The 18468-nt window shown below is 46.0% G+C and overlaps 1 protein-coding gene across 3 annotated transcripts in view; it reads right to left on the reverse strand.

The window, feature by feature from the left end:
- Positions 1-18468, reverse strand: part of DUS2 (dihydrouridine synthase 2) — a 50297-nt gene that overhangs the window by 5599 nt on the left and 26230 nt on the right. For all 3 annotated transcript variants that reach the window (XM_030298883.2, XM_030298884.1, XM_030298885.1), the window contains exons 4-11: positions 16914-17005; positions 16079-16122; positions 14404-14464; positions 11076-11123; positions 6275-6340; positions 6019-6089; positions 3700-3786; positions 2177-2345 (exon numbers count right to left, since the gene is read on the reverse strand). In XM_030298883.2, the coding sequence (XP_030154743.1) occupies positions 2177-2345; positions 3700-3786; positions 6019-6089; positions 6275-6340; positions 11076-11123; positions 14404-14464; positions 16079-16122; positions 16914-17005 (638 nt within the window). The remainder of the gene's footprint in view (positions 1-2176; positions 2346-3699; positions 3787-6018; positions 6090-6274; positions 6341-11075; positions 11124-14403; positions 14465-16078; positions 16123-16913; positions 17006-18468) is intronic.

Here is an 18468-nt window from a genome sequence, read left to right on the forward strand (position 1 = left end):
AAACACAGTGTAGAACAGCCTGTCTCCAGTCTACGGCCATACCACCCTGAACGCGCCCGATCTCGTCTGATCTCGGAAGCTAAGCAGGGTCGGGCCCGGTTAGTACTTGGATGGGAGAACAGCCTGTCTCCAATCTCCCCCGCCATGGGTAAGGCACAGCACAATGTGCCAGTCGTGTTCACATGTTACTTGTCACTTCACTGAGCTTCACAAGCGTGAGGTGCAGTTGTTACCCCTACTCCACAGACTGGAAATGCAGCCTCGGGAAGCAAGCTGACTGCACAGGGATACCCAGTAGAAGCCTGCCTGGCTGGGCAGACAGAAAAGCAGTGAGTGGAGGGTGCCCCAGCCTCTAGAACACCCTCCCACCCTTCGCCCCCTACACTCTTCTAATCTCTCCACCTAGGCCTGTATCTTCAGTAACCGGGAAGGTACCGTGACATGCTGAGGACAAAGCAGAGATACGTTGGTAAAGCCCCAGCCGGTGGCAAGGCCTTGATCCAGCTTGTCAGAAGGCACCTGACTAGACCAGCAGCAGCCCTGCCTAAGCTTGAAAGCCACTCCCCTCCTTCAGGACTACAGCTCTTGAGAAGCTGCCAAAGGATGGACTGAGCAAGAATGACAACATCACCTTTTACCCAGTGAGCAAGCTCAGCACAGCTGAATGTATCTTCTCTGCTACAGACTTGCTACTCAGGTGGAAGAGCTAGATAGGCGACCTAGGCTAAGGCAAGGTCTCTAGCTGACTCAGGGTACTGGATGGCCTGGTGGTCACAAACCTGCCCAACAGGACACCTGGAACCCAGGAGATGAGGGCTGTAGTATCAGGCTGGGGAGGCTCTAGGGACAGAAACTGCCCATCTTTGGGCAGTTAGAAGCCTCAGGGCCTCCTACCATACCCAGCTTGCACAGTCCCAGGGATACCTACATGCCATGGCAGCCACAGAGCCAAAGGCATGGCCATGGCCTGAAGGGGGCACGGGCAGTCTGAGGATCTGAGAAGCTCCTGACCCTCCTAGGAGGGTGCAACTCCCAGTATCGAAGAGGATGAGGGCTAGACTCTCTGCTCAGGCCCAGTGCACTGATGAATTAGAAGTCCACCGGCTGTCTCTTTGCCTGCAGACATGTACAGCTAATCACAGAGACTCACACAATTCCAGGATTGTACCAAAGGGACAGGGCAGGTGAACTGGTCAAAAAATTCCTTTAGAGGGATGGGGCACCTGGATGGCTCAGTCGGTTGAGCATCTGACTTAGGCTCAGGTCATGATCTTATGGTTCATGAGTTCAAAGCCCACGTTGGTCTCTGTGCTGACAGCTCAGGGCCTGGAGTCTGCTTTGGATTCTGTGTCTCCCTCTCTCTCTGCCCTTCCCCTGCTCATGCTCTCTCTCTCAAAAGTAAAAAATAAATAAGTAAAAAAAAATAAAAAAGAATTTTTTAAAATTCCTTTAGAGGGAAATGTTTCTGGCACTACAATCAAGCTCTCAGTGAGAGGAAAAAGCTAGTCCCTAAGGAGAGGGTTAAAGTTAGGCTATTCCCTAAGTCAGAGGTTAAAGCGTTCTGGGAATGAGCAAGAGAAGAGTTTTATTTTATTTCAAATAAGTCAACTCTACACCCAGTGTGGGGCTTGAACTCACGACCTCAAGATCACCAGCCACATGCTCCACCAACTGAGCCAGCCAGGCACCCCAGCAAGAGAATAGTTTTAGAAGTGATTCTGACGCATGACAAGATGCAAAGTCTCTGTACAGATAATCTATCCTCAACAATAGTTACAATGGCTTTTCTTAGCTGTAGCTGTTCAGGCACCAACCACTGGCATGAGTGTCTTCAGTGACACAGATCCCATTGTCGTTGTGCATGCGTGTATATGTGTGTGGAGGATGTGAGAGAGAAAGAGTCACATGTTTGGGGCCTTAGCAGCATCCTGAATCCCAGGGTCCTTGATAGGACCTCATTGCCTAGAAAGCTTTAGAAGGAGGTGATGGTAGGGGTTGCCCCAGCATCCTCTCTTCACATTGAAACCAAGGAGACTCAATGCTACATTATAAGAACTACAAAGAGAAGGAGAGGAACAACAATGGCTGCTGGGGGCTGGGGCTCACCCAAGGCACCTTCTGCAGGAATGTGGCAGACAGTGAAAAATGTTTCTTTTGAAAAAGTGCATAGACGTACATATCGGATGTACTTCTGCATGACCTCCTCCAGGGGTCGCAGACCCTCCTTGAGGAAGATGGATGGGTTCCACATGGCGGCTCGGGCCACCATCACTGAAGAGGCTGCTGTGGCTTGTCGAAAGTCCTCTATGTCCAAATATTCTTGGATGTGGTCATGAGATCCTCCGCTGAAAGGCAACAGGGGAGTGAGGGGTATCCTCATACTAGCATCTTCAGAAAAAAGCAACTCCCAGTTCTGCTACTCATTAACCATGTGGCTTTGACCAAATCCTTCAGCTGTGAGTACTTTGGGAGACTGGAGGTTAGAACACACACCCCACTGTGGGGTCAGAAACACCAAGTGAGATAACACAGTGAAACAGCCTGAACCAGGCCTGGCATTTAACAGGTGTCTCAGAGATTTTACCTTCCTTCCCTCCTCCTCATCCTAAACAGTGGCTAAAGCCAACCCAAATCTGAAGACATAGGTCTGTTAAGTGGATGCTGGGATCACAGAAAGATCCCCAGCCTGGAGCACCTATATACCTACTAACAGGTGGGTCAAAAACCACAGACACAGTGGTGATCATGAGAGGAAGGAAGGAGGCCCAGTTTGGTTGCAATTTCCCTTCCTGCCACCCCGAGGCCCCAAGGGCCCCCTTGGAAACTGCTCCATTTGCATCTGTTCCATTGGGGGCCAGGTGGCAGCCTCAATCCAGGCACGGCCTTATATGTATGGTGGGGAAGACCCTCAGGTGGCAGCAGCAGCAACAGGATCCAGGGTCTTGAGTACCCTACCCTCTCCACGCCAGCCCTAAAACTCCTGGCCTGGGAACAACCAAGCCTGGCTACCACCCCCAACCTTAACTCGCTCCGTCCTTCCCACCAGGCAGGCATGCCCTTTGTCAGGACTTCGGGGCTTTAGAATTTCTGTTCCCATCTTGCCATCGGGCTCTATGCCATCCTAAGGTGCAAGGCTGCACTGGACTGACCCACATGGCCAGTGCCCCAATGACAACTGGACACTGTCTTACTGCTAAGCCTCTGGGCTGGTCACTGGTACCTCAGAACTGTCAGTCTCATTCCCTGGTCCTATGGCTGCCCAGAATGCTTGTCTGGGCTTTGGACTGTGACCTGCCTTATGCCCCCTGAGCCATACTTCTGTATGCTCTGGCTTGGGACTACTCACCCTATACCCTGCACACCTAACTCTGGGTGTGACATCACTTTTGCCTTGGGTCTGCTTCAGCAGCCACTTTCTTGCTCTCCCTGTCTCCTGAACACTCCTACCCTCAACCCATCTATCAAAATGCCCTGGGACCCTGCCTACTGCACACCTACATCGGCCACTCACCAGAGGCTAGTGGACACAATAGGTACTTTTCAGCTTCATGTCCAACCTCATTTTTTTGTACTACCCTTTTTTCCTTTTCCCTTAGGTCATTTTTTAATGCTAGCTCATTCCATTTTTTGCATGCCAGATCAAACTTCTCTGAGTGAGGTGGAGCACAAAAAAGTAAACGATGAGGAAGAGAGGCTTACTTGGCTATGACAGGAATGGAGAGGGTTTCAGCAATGGCTCTGATGGCTTCACAGCTTACAGGGTGCTGAGGTCTTTCTTCCCGCTTTCTTGGAGATAAAGAAAAAAGGATGGGCTGAGGGCTGAGGCCATATCACAGTTCAAACTAAGGTTTACCTTAGCCAAACCCTACCATCCTCCCTACTGAACCTCAGGAAGGCCATGTGGCCATGAAGGACAGGGTTCTGGGCTGCAGAGGATGGCTCTCCATGACCTCTGTTGTAAGGGGCAGGAGCAGCAGAAGTCCCTGCTGAGAAGGCAAGTCCAGCCCTTGCAGGCCTGCAGGTGAGGTGTGGCTGCACAGGGCTGGTGTGGGTGGCCTGGCTCCCAAGGTCACACTGCCTTTCCTTGGCTTCCCTTCACCTGTGCCAGAGATGAGGGACAGTGCTATAAGAACGCTGCCCCTACTGTCCCGGTGCTGCCCTCCCCACGAGACTGGGAACAGCTGCTGCCCTCAGACTGGCCACTCCCACACAGCTGCCTATGCTGAGGCTGAGTTGGGCAGCTGATCCTGGGGAGAGGCACCTGGCACAGGGCAGACCCAGCAGGCAGGACAGGCCACAGATCATGGCTGTCACAACAAGCCCCGGAGAGGTAGGACCACAACCTAAGCCCTCTCCTTCCAAGGTCAACTGCAAGAGGTTCTTGTGTATGAGTGAATGAGTCTTAGAGATGCTGAAGTGAAGCCTGATCTAAGCTATGCTCAGGAACAAGCAAGAGAGATGGTCAACCAGACAGCCCTTGCTCAGGTCTTGTCTGCGTGCATCTCCTCTGGTATGCTCCTCAACAAAAGAGTCAGGAGGCTCAACAAAAGCCTCAGAAGGCCCTGTCAACCCATCCTCACCTCTACCTCCCCACACCCCAGCAGCCCGTTTCAGCCCAGAACCCATCCTCAACAGCTCTGATGGCCAGAAAGCCCCTCTTTAAACTCACCCGAATCTGTCTTCCTGGTGTTTCCAACTACTGGTAAAAAGGAATAGCTGTATTTATTCAGAGAACACCATATGCCAGGCACTGTGCCAAGGCTATATATTCACAACCTCATAAAAGCCTCAAGACAACCTTATAAAGCAGAAATTATCTTAATTTCCAAATGAAAAATGTGGTACTCAGAGAGGTTAAGTGATTTATCCAAGGATATACAGCCAACAAACAGCAGAAATGGGAGCCCAAACCAGGCAGTCTGAGCCCAGAGCCTGCTGCCACAGGGAGGAGCTTGCATGTACACGTGTGTAGCCTTTCCCCGCCCCCTACTGGCTTCAGCCCACACAGCTCTCCTTTTCTCTTACACATGTTGGGAGTTAACATTTTCTCTGAAAATGCTGTCATAGACACATCCAGCAAAAAGTGGGCTGTTCCTATAAGAACCCTGAACCCAACAGGAACATCACTCAGAGAAGAGAGGTCACTCTGGCCAAAGTCTGTTGACCTGGGATTCTGTACAAAACTACATCATAGGGGTGCAAGGGTGGCTCAGCCAGTTAAGTGTCCAACTCTTGATCTCACCTCAGGTCATGATCTCACGGTTCATCAGGCTCTGCACTGACGGCACAGAGCCTGCTTGGGATTCTTTCTCTCCCTCTCTCTGCCCCTCTCTCACTCGCATTCTTTTGTGTGCTCTCCCTGACTCAAAATAAGTAAACTTCACCAAAAAAAAAATGTACATCATGGACACACGGAACAAGTCTAACTGGGAAACCAAAAGTAGCCTTCAGCAACACCTCAGCTCCCAGAAGACAGCATATTAGCTACAGATACAAGAGCTGCTTAAAGTAGTCACTGTGACAGCTGGCAGTCCAAGAAGGGCAGACAAAAGAGACAATGACGTTAAAAGCAGAGCCATCTGCATGGGGTCATTTGGGGGAGAAGCTATTGCTCAATGTACTGGAAAGCAAATGAGATTCAGAGTCAGAGTTCGAATTCCACCACTTCCTGGCTGCACAGTACAACTGTGAACCTATCACTCAATCTCTACCATTTACACATCCTGAGGGTAGGGGCGTTTCCCCTTCCTCTTGTGTCTTTAAACTCAATCTTCCTCTCCTTCTCTGTCTCTAAACTCAGTGTAGTGTCTACCACCAGTAGGTGTTCAGTGAAAGAAACAAAGAAAAATGCCCACCCATGAAGGGTTTAGCTGCCCTCAGGACTCAAAGGATGTCAAAGAGCTAGGCAGAGGCAGGCTGCATATGTAGAAGAAAAGTTGGCTGTCACCTAGGGTCTGACAAAGGATTGTTACGATGGTTGAGGACTGCAAGTCAGTCACTAGATAGGGAACCACTCACCTCCCATGAACTGCAACGGCAGCAATGCCAGTCCTTTCTATCCGCTTCACAAGGCTCAGGGTATCTTCCAGCTGGGGAAGAGGACAGTCCAGGGTGGTTAGAGAAGCTACCCAGCGAATAGCTGCCAGCTCCAAAAGTGAGCTCAGCCCCACTCCCTCCACCAACCTAAGTCAACTGTCCTCGAGAACCATTCACCTCCTCCCAAAACAACATCCTTTGAAAAAATGGACCTTGAAATGTAACACATCATCCTTACCGAGGGCAGGATGCGAATCTTGCAGGTCACAGGTCTGCGAGTCCCTTTAACAAGAGTGCTGAGGATCTGCAGAGAAGAAAACACAAATATTTCTGGAAAAACCACCACAACTGCTCATACCAATTAACTCTGTTACAGACCTGTGCATTAGGTGCATACAGTGTGTATGTCAATTCCTTGGTAAAACTAGAAAATCTTTTCAATTTTTAAAAGTTTCAGCTTGGGGCGCCTGGGTGGCTCAGTCGGTTAGGCGGCCGACTTCGGCTCAGGTCATGATCTCGCGGTCCGTAAGTTCGAGCCCCGCGTCGGGCTCTGTGCTGACAGCTCAGAGCCTGGAGCCTGTTTCGGATTCTGTGTCTCCCTCTCTCTGACCCTCCCCCGTTCATGCTCTGTCTCTCTCTGTCTCAAAAATAAATAAACGTTATAAAAAAAATTTTTTTTAAATAAAAATAAAAAAGTCTCAGCTTAACATACTCCCTCCTCCAAAGGATTCTGAGGTCCAGTCCTGGTTGAGAACACACGGCTGACAGCTTCATTCCTGCGTGAAAGCAATGTTCCCTGAGTGCTGTTCCAGGATCTACTGAGTGAGAGAGCAAGGAAGGTTTTACAGGTCCTGGGCCCTGTCCTCATATGCCTCTCTTTAGGTGAGTCAGATATACAGAAGTGAAATGGCAAAGGAAAAAACAACATATTCAACACATTATAAAGTGTTAATTTGCACAGTAATTGCAAAGGACTTCAAAGAAAGATCAAGAAGTTATACAGGAAAGTGTCAGAGAAGTGTCAAGGCCAGGTCACGTATGAATCAGAGATCAAGAGACATGCAGATGACAGTGAATGTCTGTGGCATTGCTATCTTCTTCCCTTATCGAAAATTTCAGGCCAGGGGTGCCAGGCTGTCTCAGTCACACAGCATCCAACTCTTGATCTCGGGGTCATGAGTTTGAGCCCCATGTTGGATGTAGAGATTACTTCAAAATAATAATTTTTAAAAAACTTTTTTTTTTCTTTTTAAATTTCAGTCTAGACAAGCTGGAGGGAAGGTGATCCCGAGAGCTCTCTTCTAAGAACTGACTGCCAGAAGAGCAGAGAGGACACCCACGCAGCTGGTGCCAGTCTTGGTTCTAGACAAGTGGGGGCAGCAGAGAGCGAGACTGAAAGAACCAGTCGAGGAGGCCTTTCAGGGACATTCTCTGGCAAACCGCTCCAGAAGACATGAGACGAAGAGGCTGGGCTGACAAGGCACGTTAACAGATCACAGGCAAGACAGGGCCTGTTGGCCCAAGGACCAATGCCAAAGACTGGCAGGAAGGAAGAGTCCCCAGATGCTGCCCCAGGAGGCATACTGGACCTGTGGTCCTAGGGTCACTCTGGCAGGCCTTAAGGGGGCAGCTACCCTTTAAGGCAGTGGGGGTGGGGAACTGCCAGATCCACTGAGATACACAATAAAAAAATTCTCCCTTGAGTCCTATCCCTCACGCTAACCATAGCATATCTGGAAGGTTCCTTTGCTATTGTGGACTTAGAATCCCATAATGTTTGGGGTGCCTGGGTGGCTCAGTCAGTTGAGTGTCTGACTATTGATTTCGGCTCAGGCCATGATCCCATGGTTGTGGGATTGAGCCCCGCTTCAGGCTCTGCGCTGAGTGTGGAACATGCTTGGAATTCTCTCTCCCTCTCCCTCTGCCCCTCCCCTACCCATGTGTGTGTGTGCTTTCTCTCTCTCTAAAATAAATACAATGAAAAAAATTTTTTTAAAAATACAAGAACCCCCTGATATTTGGTGACTGAAGCAACACGAGCTGGTTTGATCCAGTTCTCTGTTTTGCAGAACTTCCTTTGCTGTATTTCATCCAAGTAGCTCTAAGCACTTTCTTTGGTATTTCTGTTCATTTCATGTGCTTGTTCAGAATCAGGAAGGAAATTAGTAATCAAAATGCCCAGCCACCTGCAAAGGTCACGTTAAGGGGAACGGGTGACGAGAATCTGTCTTCTGGCTAGGCCCTAGCATGAAACCCCCCCTAGACTCAACTCTCCCAGATCCAAGTCACACCACCTGTCTCTGTACTATGAAAATCAGTGAGGGAGAAGGACCTGAGATAGGCTCATAACAGATAACACAGATAACACAACACATCTACCCACAGGCAGGCTCAACTCACCAGATCCACCAGCTGACTCAAGAAAAGCGGACTCTTAGCTCCCCTGGTTGTTGGGGAATGAGTGGAAAGGAGGATGGAGAGCATAGGCTTAGGTATCACTGAGAACTGAGTTCAAGTTCTGGCCCTGCCCGTTGTTAGCCTTGGCCCAAGTGCAACATGCACAGGGGGATGCCCTGGGCAGCCACGGGGGTCAGATCTTGGAGTCCAGGGGTTAGAGAAAGGATATTACTAACTAAGAGTCTAAAACTAAGGTCCTTGGGGCACCTGGGTGGCTCAGTCAGTTAATTGTCCGACTTCAGCTCAGGCCATGATCTCGTGGTTTGTGAGTTAGAGCTCCGCATCGGGCTCTGTGCTGACGGCTCAGAACCTGGAGCCTGCTTTGGATTCCGTGTCTCCCCTTCTCTCTGCTTCTCCCATGTTCATGCTCTGTCTCTCTCTGTCTCTTGATAATAAATAAATGTTTAAAAACTTTTTTTATTAAACTAAGGGTCTTAACCTAGGAAAGATGTATCAGTGTTACCAAGAAAGATTTTTCAAAAGACTAATCAATACTTCCTCCCTGCCCCTATCTACCCCACACCTATACAGAATTCTCAACAGATAGAACACCAAAAAGAGAAGAAGCAGAATGAACTGAGCAGTTTAACTCTTCTGCCTCATGTGTGAGACATGTCTTATCCAAAGAGGGGCAGTGGAGAAGACAGAGCCAACAGCCTAGGTAGGAGAAGCCAGAAAACTGGAGAATAATAAAGATGTCTGAGTGCATATGTTGTGAAGCAACACCACCCCATACCAGGCCCTCTTCCCCAAGGCGGGGTGATGAATTTGACATCCACAGTTGTCCACATCCACTCCATCCTACACAGAGGGGTCTGACTAGAGGTTCCTAAGTACAGATGTCAACTGATCCGTAGCTAGACACTTCTGAACTACACCCAGGCATCTCTAAACTGAGATGCCATCAAGAGGGAGCACTGATATTGGCATAGGGGTCACAAGACCATGGCTCTAGACACTGCTCTGCCTGCTACTTACTTGCTATATAATCTTGGGCAAACTACTTTTATCTCTCTGTGCTTTAGTTTTATTATTGTTGATCAAATAGAGATAACAAATGCCTGCCCTATTTACTTCAATGGGTTTGAAGAACAAATGGAATAAATGCTAGAATATATTTTGAAAAGGAAATTACCCTACAAACCACAGGGATATACTATAGGTACTATATACATATATAGGCACGTTATATATATTACTACAGTACATAATATATGCATTACATGTTATGTTATTTATATATAAGTATTATATATTATTATTATACATACAGTGTGCATATATCTGTGTGTGTGTGTGTGTGTGTACCTATCTTCACGTGGAGAAAATGAAAAGGCACCAAGCCCCTCAACACATTGGTCTTCCAATATCTCAAAGACAGTGGGGCTGGAGGAATAGATATGGTTGAGCTGCTGACACAGCAGCCAGCACAAATAATGGCAGCTTTTATTGGTGGTGCCCTATCCCAAGTTACTCTAGCCTATGAGAGGCACTAGAAGGTTTAAAGCGCAGACAGGGAAGCCGGAATGGAGGATGAAAACAAAGGAACTAAGAAGAGCAACAAGGAGAGAACTGGTAGACTGACAAAGAAGTAAAAGGTGCATATGGCTTGGTAGAAAATGTCACCCCTACAGGCCCTGGCAGCTCACAACACGGTGACAAACACCAACCTGGCTGCAGGGCCTCATAAACCTGACCTTTGGAATCACCAAGGGAAGGGGAGCAGAGGCGACCAAGCTCAACTTGCCTCACATGACACTGGCCAGGCTGCTCTCAAAGGCTGGTGGTGGACTCTGCCAGTGTGGAGGGGACGCAGTGTTGCTCTCAGCAAGCCCGCGGGGAGAGGCCAACCCCCACCACCACTGGCACAGAGTCTGTCCATAATCTACAGATAGCCTGGCCTATGCTCACATGATCTTCTCAGAAGGTAGATAGGCAATACAGAGGAGCCTCTAAATGACTCCTTAAGCCCCTCGGCTCTCAGTTGACATGTCTCCAAGCCCCGGACTTTGGAGGAACTCCAAGGCTGCTATTGGTTCGTTCAGGGGTTCCCAAACCTGACTGTATGTCACAATCACTGGGAAGCCTTTCAAAAATTTTCCAGACTCCAGGGGTGCCTACCTGGCTCAGTCACTAGAGCATAGGACTCTTGATCTTAGGGTCGTAAGTTTAAGCTCCACACTGGGCACAGAGCTTACTTAAAGAAAAAATTTTTCAGACTCCAGGTGGAGTAACTGATAAACTGAGTCATTAAATCTTGGGGGAGGAGGGGTGCCTGGGTGGCTCAGTTGGTTAAGCGTCCGACTTTGATTTCGGCTCAGGCCATGATCTCATGGTTCATGAGTTCGAGTCCCACATCGGGCTCTCTGCTGGCAGTGCAGAGTCCACTTTGGATCCTCTGTCCTCCTCTCTCTCTGCCCCTCCCCTGCTCACGTGCACATACTCTCTCTCTCTCCGTCTCAAAAATAAACTAACATTAAAAAAAAAATCTTGTTGGGGGAGATGAGGGTGGGTGCATGTTCAGACAACTCTAGTTCACAAGCAAGTTTAAGGACCTCTATTTTCATTCCTGCAGGACTTACCTTCTCAATCTTGTCAGGGTCTGACAGCAGAGCAGCTCCCATTCCCCCCTAAGAAAAAGCACACAGAGGGTCTTCTTACACTTGGAGAAGGGTGGTCCCTCCCCATGGTATGGCAACGTGGTGTGGCAACCTGGCACTCACAGCTAAGAGACCAAGCAAGGTTCACTGGCAATTAGCACTTCCCCTCAGCAAGAAGGAAAGCAGCAGCAACTAGGCTCACAATGCCAGGGATCAGAGTTTGATGAATTCTAAAAGTCATCACTCTGATCCTCTTAGCAAAATCCACAGATCTATCCAGAAGTGGGTTCTACAAAAATTGTTTTTCAGGAGTGCCCATTCCCTACTCAGGATCTCAGTGTCTCAATAAGCTAAACCCCACAATCTGCCAAGCCCTTTAAAAAGCAATGAAGCATTCTCCCTTCGAAATGAGATCCAATGTACCTTCCTCCTATCCTACCAACACTTGCTTTGGTACCACCACCGCCAGCAAAGCCACTTAGAGGAATATAACCTGCAAATCTTGTCCAGGCTCTTCTTCCCTGCCAGCAACAATGCTCCAGACCAGCATCAAACTCTAGCAAAAGCCCCAGCTAATGGAAACCAACAACCTGAGGAGCTACTTAAATCCTGACATTAACAACACCAGTTGAGTTTTGATGGTGAGATTATTAGTGATTGGTGTTTTTTGTTTTGGGGGGGTTTTTTTGTACTTTTCTATATCACACAAGTTCTGGACAATGGTATGAATTACTTCAATAATCAGGAAACGGGAGGATCTCTACAGCGGTAAAGGGAAAAAAACAAACCCAATAAATAAATCGCTTGTCAGTATATAGACTGCATGCCAATGAATGCTCATAGGATGGGCTCAGAAGTTTTAAGTTCAGTTATTACAGTGTAATTTCCTATTTAAGGATGACAGATTAGAATCAGAGAACTCTGAACCACCGCAGACTCAGCCAGCCTGAGCTTTCATTTCAGAGGAAAATGGGAAAGGCAGAGGAGCTACCAGCCCTGGCCTACCTTGTTACAGATACAACCTTAGAGGCCTTAAGGAAAGCCCTGGCCACTCACCCCAACTCCGTGTGTCCTCACGCATGATCCGGCCCTTCCTTGGGTAATCACAGAATCTAAAATCCAGTCTTACTGGCCCTTCCACAACAATGGTTTTCTCAATTAGTATTTCCTTCCTTCCTTCCTTTCTTTTTAACTTATTTGCTTTTTTGAATAGGTGACACATTAAAAATTTTCAAGGTTCAAAAGGGAAAAAGTAAGAACTCTCCTTCCCTGAGGAATGGAAAACTTTTCATATTATGTTTTCTATAAGGCTTCAATTTTTGAACCACGAGAAGAGAGTGGCTATTCAGGTGGCATGTACTGGTATAGCACACTGGTAGACATCTGTTCTGACCGGTCAGGGCCAGTGCTGTACCAGTTGTTAGTTATTTTGGGAAGCACCCCTATAATGGGAATTTATTCCCTATGCCAAACCAAAGAAAAACTTGGTTTCCTTCCCCAGGGAAAGGCAGTGTTACTAGTTTCCTGTGTGTCTTTCCAAATACATTCTATGAAGAGAAATGTAAATATATACATAAATATTCATTCCCCATTCCTCATATATAAATGGTGGTATACCATATCTAATTTGGCTCCTTGCTTTTTCATTCCACAATGTGTCAAGGAGATTATGCCACTAATTTAAACTCTGCTCCTTACATAACTCAGAAGCACAAAGGAGTAATTAGAAGACAGCAAAATATGGTCCCAAGTTTTCAACTCCTCATAGACAATTTCAAACCTCCATAATCCCTTGAAATAGCTGTCGACAAGCCCTGTGGTTTTCAAGCATCCAAAGATCCTTTCCCTCAAGTAGCCTTCTGCCTCCTGGCCTAAAGCCAAAGCCCCAAGCCACATAACTCCTGGGAGCAGAGTGGCTGACTCTGGGCAGTGGATCCAGGGGGACATCTACTATGTCTACACTGCAGATCCTGACCATGAACCCTGTGATAAGATTCCCAGCGGCAGCCCTGCAGTCAGTCCCAAGCTGTTCTTGTTTTCTGCCCCACACATGCTTTTCTTCCAGCAGTCCCAATCACACTGAAGACCAACTGTCCTCCTGGCTACTGGTCTTTCCTCCCTCTCCCGCAACCACTCACCCCACCTCCCCACACCCGGTCTGATCATTTGCCACCCAACTCCTATCAAATTCTACTCCAGTTTCACTTCTCCTCTCCCCATCCCTGGTCTCCCCTATGAACCCAGGACGTTCATCTCCTAAATCTGTGTTTCTAAGTATTTCTACACAATATATTTGGAAAGAGATAAGAAAATAGTAACACTGGTTTCCCCTAGGGAAGGAAACTAAGTTTCTGATCACATGCCTTCTCTGTTCAAAAAGGTGAGAAATATCAAAAGTCCAAGTTCAGCTAATCTGGTCCTAACCAAAATTTACAATCCTGTGCTCCTCTGCTTTCTCTTTGTCTTCTGCTACCCAACTCTCAAGTCAAATCAAGGTTCTCTGCCTCTACCTCATGTTGGCCTCCAGGCCCCTGCCTCTGCCACTCCCTCTGCCTGCAGGGTCCCAAATCTCCTCATCAAGGACTACATTTCCCTATATGATACTGAGTTTAAGGGCTGCCTTTCCACTCCTTTCTGTGAGCTACCCTAGCACTGTTCTGACCTTCTGATATGACAATGGGGACACATGTATTGCATGCTCTATTTTTTAAAATATATGTCTCAGTTTTATTCATGAAACAACAAAGTCCTGTTCACATTTTTTCTTTTAACATTTACATCATTAATTACTCACGCATAAGTGCTCTGTGTGTGTTTATCTATGTGTGTATGTGTATGTGTGTGTATATATATAAAATTTTTCCTGAACAATTTCCAGGTAAGTTACATTACATGATAGCCCTTCACATTGAAATATTTCAATGTGTATTTTCTAAGAATAGAGATATTCTTGGGATGCCTCATTGGCTCAGTCAGTGGAGCATGCAACTCTTGATCTAAGGGTTATGAGTTTGAGCCCCACATTGGGTATAAAGATTACTTAAAAATAAAATCTTGAAAAAAAAAAAGAATAGAGATATTCTTACAAAACCATAGAAGAGTTATCAATTTGATAAATTTACACTGATACAGTATTTCTAGCTAATCTAGTATGGCCCATAGTCCAATTTTGCCAGTTGATCTAATAATATCCTTTTGAGCATTTTTCCCATCTACTACAGGATCTAGTCCAGAGTCAGGTACCATACTTAGCTGTAATGTCTTGTTAGTTGCCTTTGTACTTATAAGGCATATAAACAAATCAGTTTACCTTGGTGGAATACTCTTTTGGGCAGCCCATGTTGACATCAATCCCAGCCACATCATTTTCCCTGGAAAAACATGAAATAGTAAAGGTAATAAATATTCAACTTAAGGAGAGAAGTTAGAGTCAAAGGCACAGGTCTGTGTTCATGAACCTCTTGCTGTGTGCCTCAGTAACAGAAGGTGAAAAAACTGGTCTCTGAAATGTACAACTGCCTTCCCTGAGCAGAGCTCAAGAGGAAGAGCATTTTGTGCTCAAACATCTACAAAGGGCTAGTTGTAGAGGACTTTGCTACTTGGGAATTTTACCAGATAATCCAAATACTGAGTGACAGCCACACTGAACCCAGTCCCCAGAGTTCCACTTCTGACTGGGGTAGTGAAAGCTATTTGTCAATGCAAAGAAGGGACATGAGTATAAGAGCCCCTTCCCAGAGCACTGGTTCTAGTAGAAGTTACAGGACTGTCTTTTGTTTGCTGGGCTGCACAGATGGCTTACTCCAAACAATTTTCCGATGTGGAAGGACCCTTAGCTCATCTTCCATTAGGTATACAGTTAACAGTCTGTAGCTACTGCCTGTATTCCTTCTCACCATTATTGTAATTAATAACAACAGCTAACAGGGCACCTGGGTGGCTCAGTTGGTTAAGTGTCTGACTCTTGTTGATCTTGGCTCAGGTCATGATTTCACAGTTCATGAGATCGACCCCTGCGTCAGGCTCTGTGCTGACAATGCAGAGCCTGCTTGAGATATTCTCTCTCTCTCTCTCTCTCTCTACCTCTCCCCAGTTCACTCTCTCTCTCTCTCTCTCTCTCTCTCAAAATAAGTAAATAAACATGAAAAAAATTTTAAAAATAATAATAGCTAATACTAAATGCTATGTGCCACTTACTGCAAAGACATCTATATGCATTATTTAATTTACCCTCCCCTATAATGTTAGAGGTAGGTAGCACAACAGGTCTCTTTTTTTTTTCTAAGATTTTACATTTTATTTATTTCTTTATTTATTTAATGTTTTTGAGAGAGAGAGAGAGAGTGTGGGGGAGAGGCAGAGAGAGAGAGGGAGACAGAATCCGACGCAGGCTTCAGGCTCTGAGCTATCAGCACAGAGCCTGATGCAGGGCTCAAACCCATGAACTGCGAGATCGTGAACTGAGCCGAAGTCGGACACTTAACCGACTGAACCACCCAGGCGTCCCTATAGGTCTCATTTCAAAAATAAGGAAACTAAGTTCTCAGTATGGTTAAGTAACTTACCTACGGTCACTCAGCAAGCAGCAACCCAGAATTCCAACCCAGGTCTGTCTGACTCCAAAGCCTATCTCCTTAACCACAGTACACTCCCGCCTTCATTAATTTAGGCAGCAACGAGCCTTACCTACATTACATGAGACTTAAAACCTTAGGGCTCATAGTCGTAAGAATCCCTGGAAATCCATGAATAACCCCTAAAAAATAGTCACCCAAGCAGAGGTTATCTGAGATCTGGGCACAGGGGGTACATGTGAGTCCCAGGTCCGCCCTTGAATGCCACAAACAAAGAAAAAGAAAACAGACATTCTTCACCTGGAAAGAGAAGGTAGTGAGTTAAGAGTCAGGAAGGTGGTCACCTCCAAAGTCACCAGAAATAGTAAAGCTTCACAGGAGAGGCAAGGCAATCCCAAACGGAGAACTTACACAAGTCTGGCCACAGCAAGGGCTCGCTCTGCATCTGAAGTCCCCTGGGAACAGAAGAGGCTGCATCAACCACCATCCCTGACACAGAAACACATGCACAAACACATCTGTGCATGCCATACGTGCGCATGCGTGCACACGCAGCCACAAATAGAATCTGCTGGCATTCTCTTAAACAGCCAGCCAGCCCACTGGACTGGGTCACTGTCGGAGGTAAAAATTGGACTTAAAAGGGCTAAAAAATGTCCTCAAAGCTGTGATTACTTTCAAACATATAAAAAAGTTAACAAAATTTTATAGTGAACATTCATATACTCACTACTTACATTCTACAATTAACATTTTGCTATATTTGCTTTATCATGTCTACCCATTATTCTTAGCATTTTTTAAAAAATTTAAACATCATTCAAAACCTATTTCTGAAAAGTCACCAAAAATGCCCAAAGTGAGAGAAGAGCACTAGGAGTCATTATAACCCTAACATAAACAAACTACTCTTGAGGAAACCTAATTTTCTTTCTATGGGAAATATATACAGACTATACAAAAACAAAGAACATGAACTAAATAACCAATTGTAGGGGGTAAAAATATTTAAGTCATGCCAAACAAATAATTCCTACAACTAAGGAAATTAAACTTGACACTGGAGGCATGTAACAGAGAACTATGGCCTGATTTCCTTAAATTGTCTCTACCAGTGTAATTGCTCATGAACAAATCTTTGAAAAACATTAAAGCAGAATCTTAGGAAACCACAACTATGCAACAGAGCCCAGGCGGTTAAAGATGGGTGAGCCTTGGGAGGGCACTCAGCCCTGGGATCTCATACCATCTGGAAGACAACCCTGCTCTGTTCTCTTTTGCAGGTGCGGAAGACTACTCGGTCATCAGGAGCAACAAAGTCCACTGTGCTCAGCACCTCTGCAAGAAAACACAAACACATGGGGCCACCCAATGAGGAAGCAAGTTCAACCTAGCCTATTCCCTGGAAGAAAACACAGCAAAAGTATCACTTTGAAGGGGAAAAAGGGATACTGGAAGTACACACAATTCTTAAAAGAAATCAGTGTACACATGGAGGCTTCTGAGGTGCTGATGATGGTCCCTTCCCTGACTTAGGTGATGGTTAGTTACATGGTTGATTGCTTTACAGCTATTTGTTATACTGCATGCTTGTGTTTTATGCACTATCTTGGTGTAGTGTTTACATTTCACAATTTTTAAAACACTGGAAAAAAATGTACATACAAGAAACCTTGTCTATGTTTCAGATTTGGCCCATATTTTCCCAGCTGTCACTCTGAAGTTCAATAAAGTTGCCCTTGCTTTTCGTTTGTTTGTTTGTTTGTTTGTTTGTTTGTTTGTTTTTAATGTTTACTTTTTAGAGAAAGGGAGAGAGAGACAGAGTGCAAGTAGAGGAGGGGCAGAGAGAAAAAGGGGGTTGCACAGAATCCGAAGCAGGCTCCAGGCTCTAAGCTGTCAGTTAAGAGCCCAATGCAGGGCTCGAACTCCACAAACCGTGAGATCATGACCTGAGCCAAAGTCAGACGCTTAACCGACTGAGCCACCTAGGCGCCCCTTAGTTGTTCTTACTTAATTATTTATCATGTGCTAAGTACTACGAGTGGAGATTTATTCAATTACAGTCAACTCTCATTATGTGGACTTATGTACTTGCAGATTTGCCGGCTTGCTAAAATGTATCTATAACCCCAAAATCAATATGTAGAACTACCAAAAGTTATTCGGTCACCTGATGCATGTCTTCCCAGCTGAGATCAAACAAGGCAATACTCTACCTTCTTGTTTCAGCTGTCATTCTGTAAATAAATGTCCTTATGGTGGTATATTTAATGCCACATTTATGTGCCTTTTGTTGCTCCCACCGTTTAAAATGGTCCCAAGCACAGTGCTGAAGTGCTATCTAGTGTTCCTAAGCACAAGAAGGATGTGAAGTGCCTTTTGGAGAAAATGCATATCAAACAACCTTTGTTCTAACATGAAGTTGTAGTGCTGCTGGCTGTGAGTTCAATGCTGGAGTAGAAACACACGTAAAACAAGGTTATGTATCGATCTGTTGGTGAAAATATTGTGACCAGAGGCTCGCAGGAATCTAATCCTGTATTTCCCTTAAGAACAATGGTTCAGTATTTGCTAGTTTGGGTTTCAAAGCAACTTTATAGAACATAACTATTGCAAATAACAAGAATTTCATATGCTCCTTCAAAATAGAGCTCTACGGTAGGTACTACCATTATTAGCTTTCAAAGATGACTGCCACATGAAAGAGATCCAACGTAGCAGATGAGAGAATACGCCTACCTTGTGCATTTATTTTAAGAAATAAATGAGATCTTTAATACACGTCAAGCACTTCCACAAAT

Source organism: Lynx canadensis, chromosome E2 (assembly GCF_007474595.2).
Source record: "Lynx canadensis isolate LIC74 chromosome E2, mLynCan4.pri.v2, whole genome shotgun sequence".
Taxonomy (NCBI): domain Eukaryota; kingdom Metazoa; phylum Chordata; class Mammalia; order Carnivora; family Felidae; genus Lynx; species Lynx canadensis.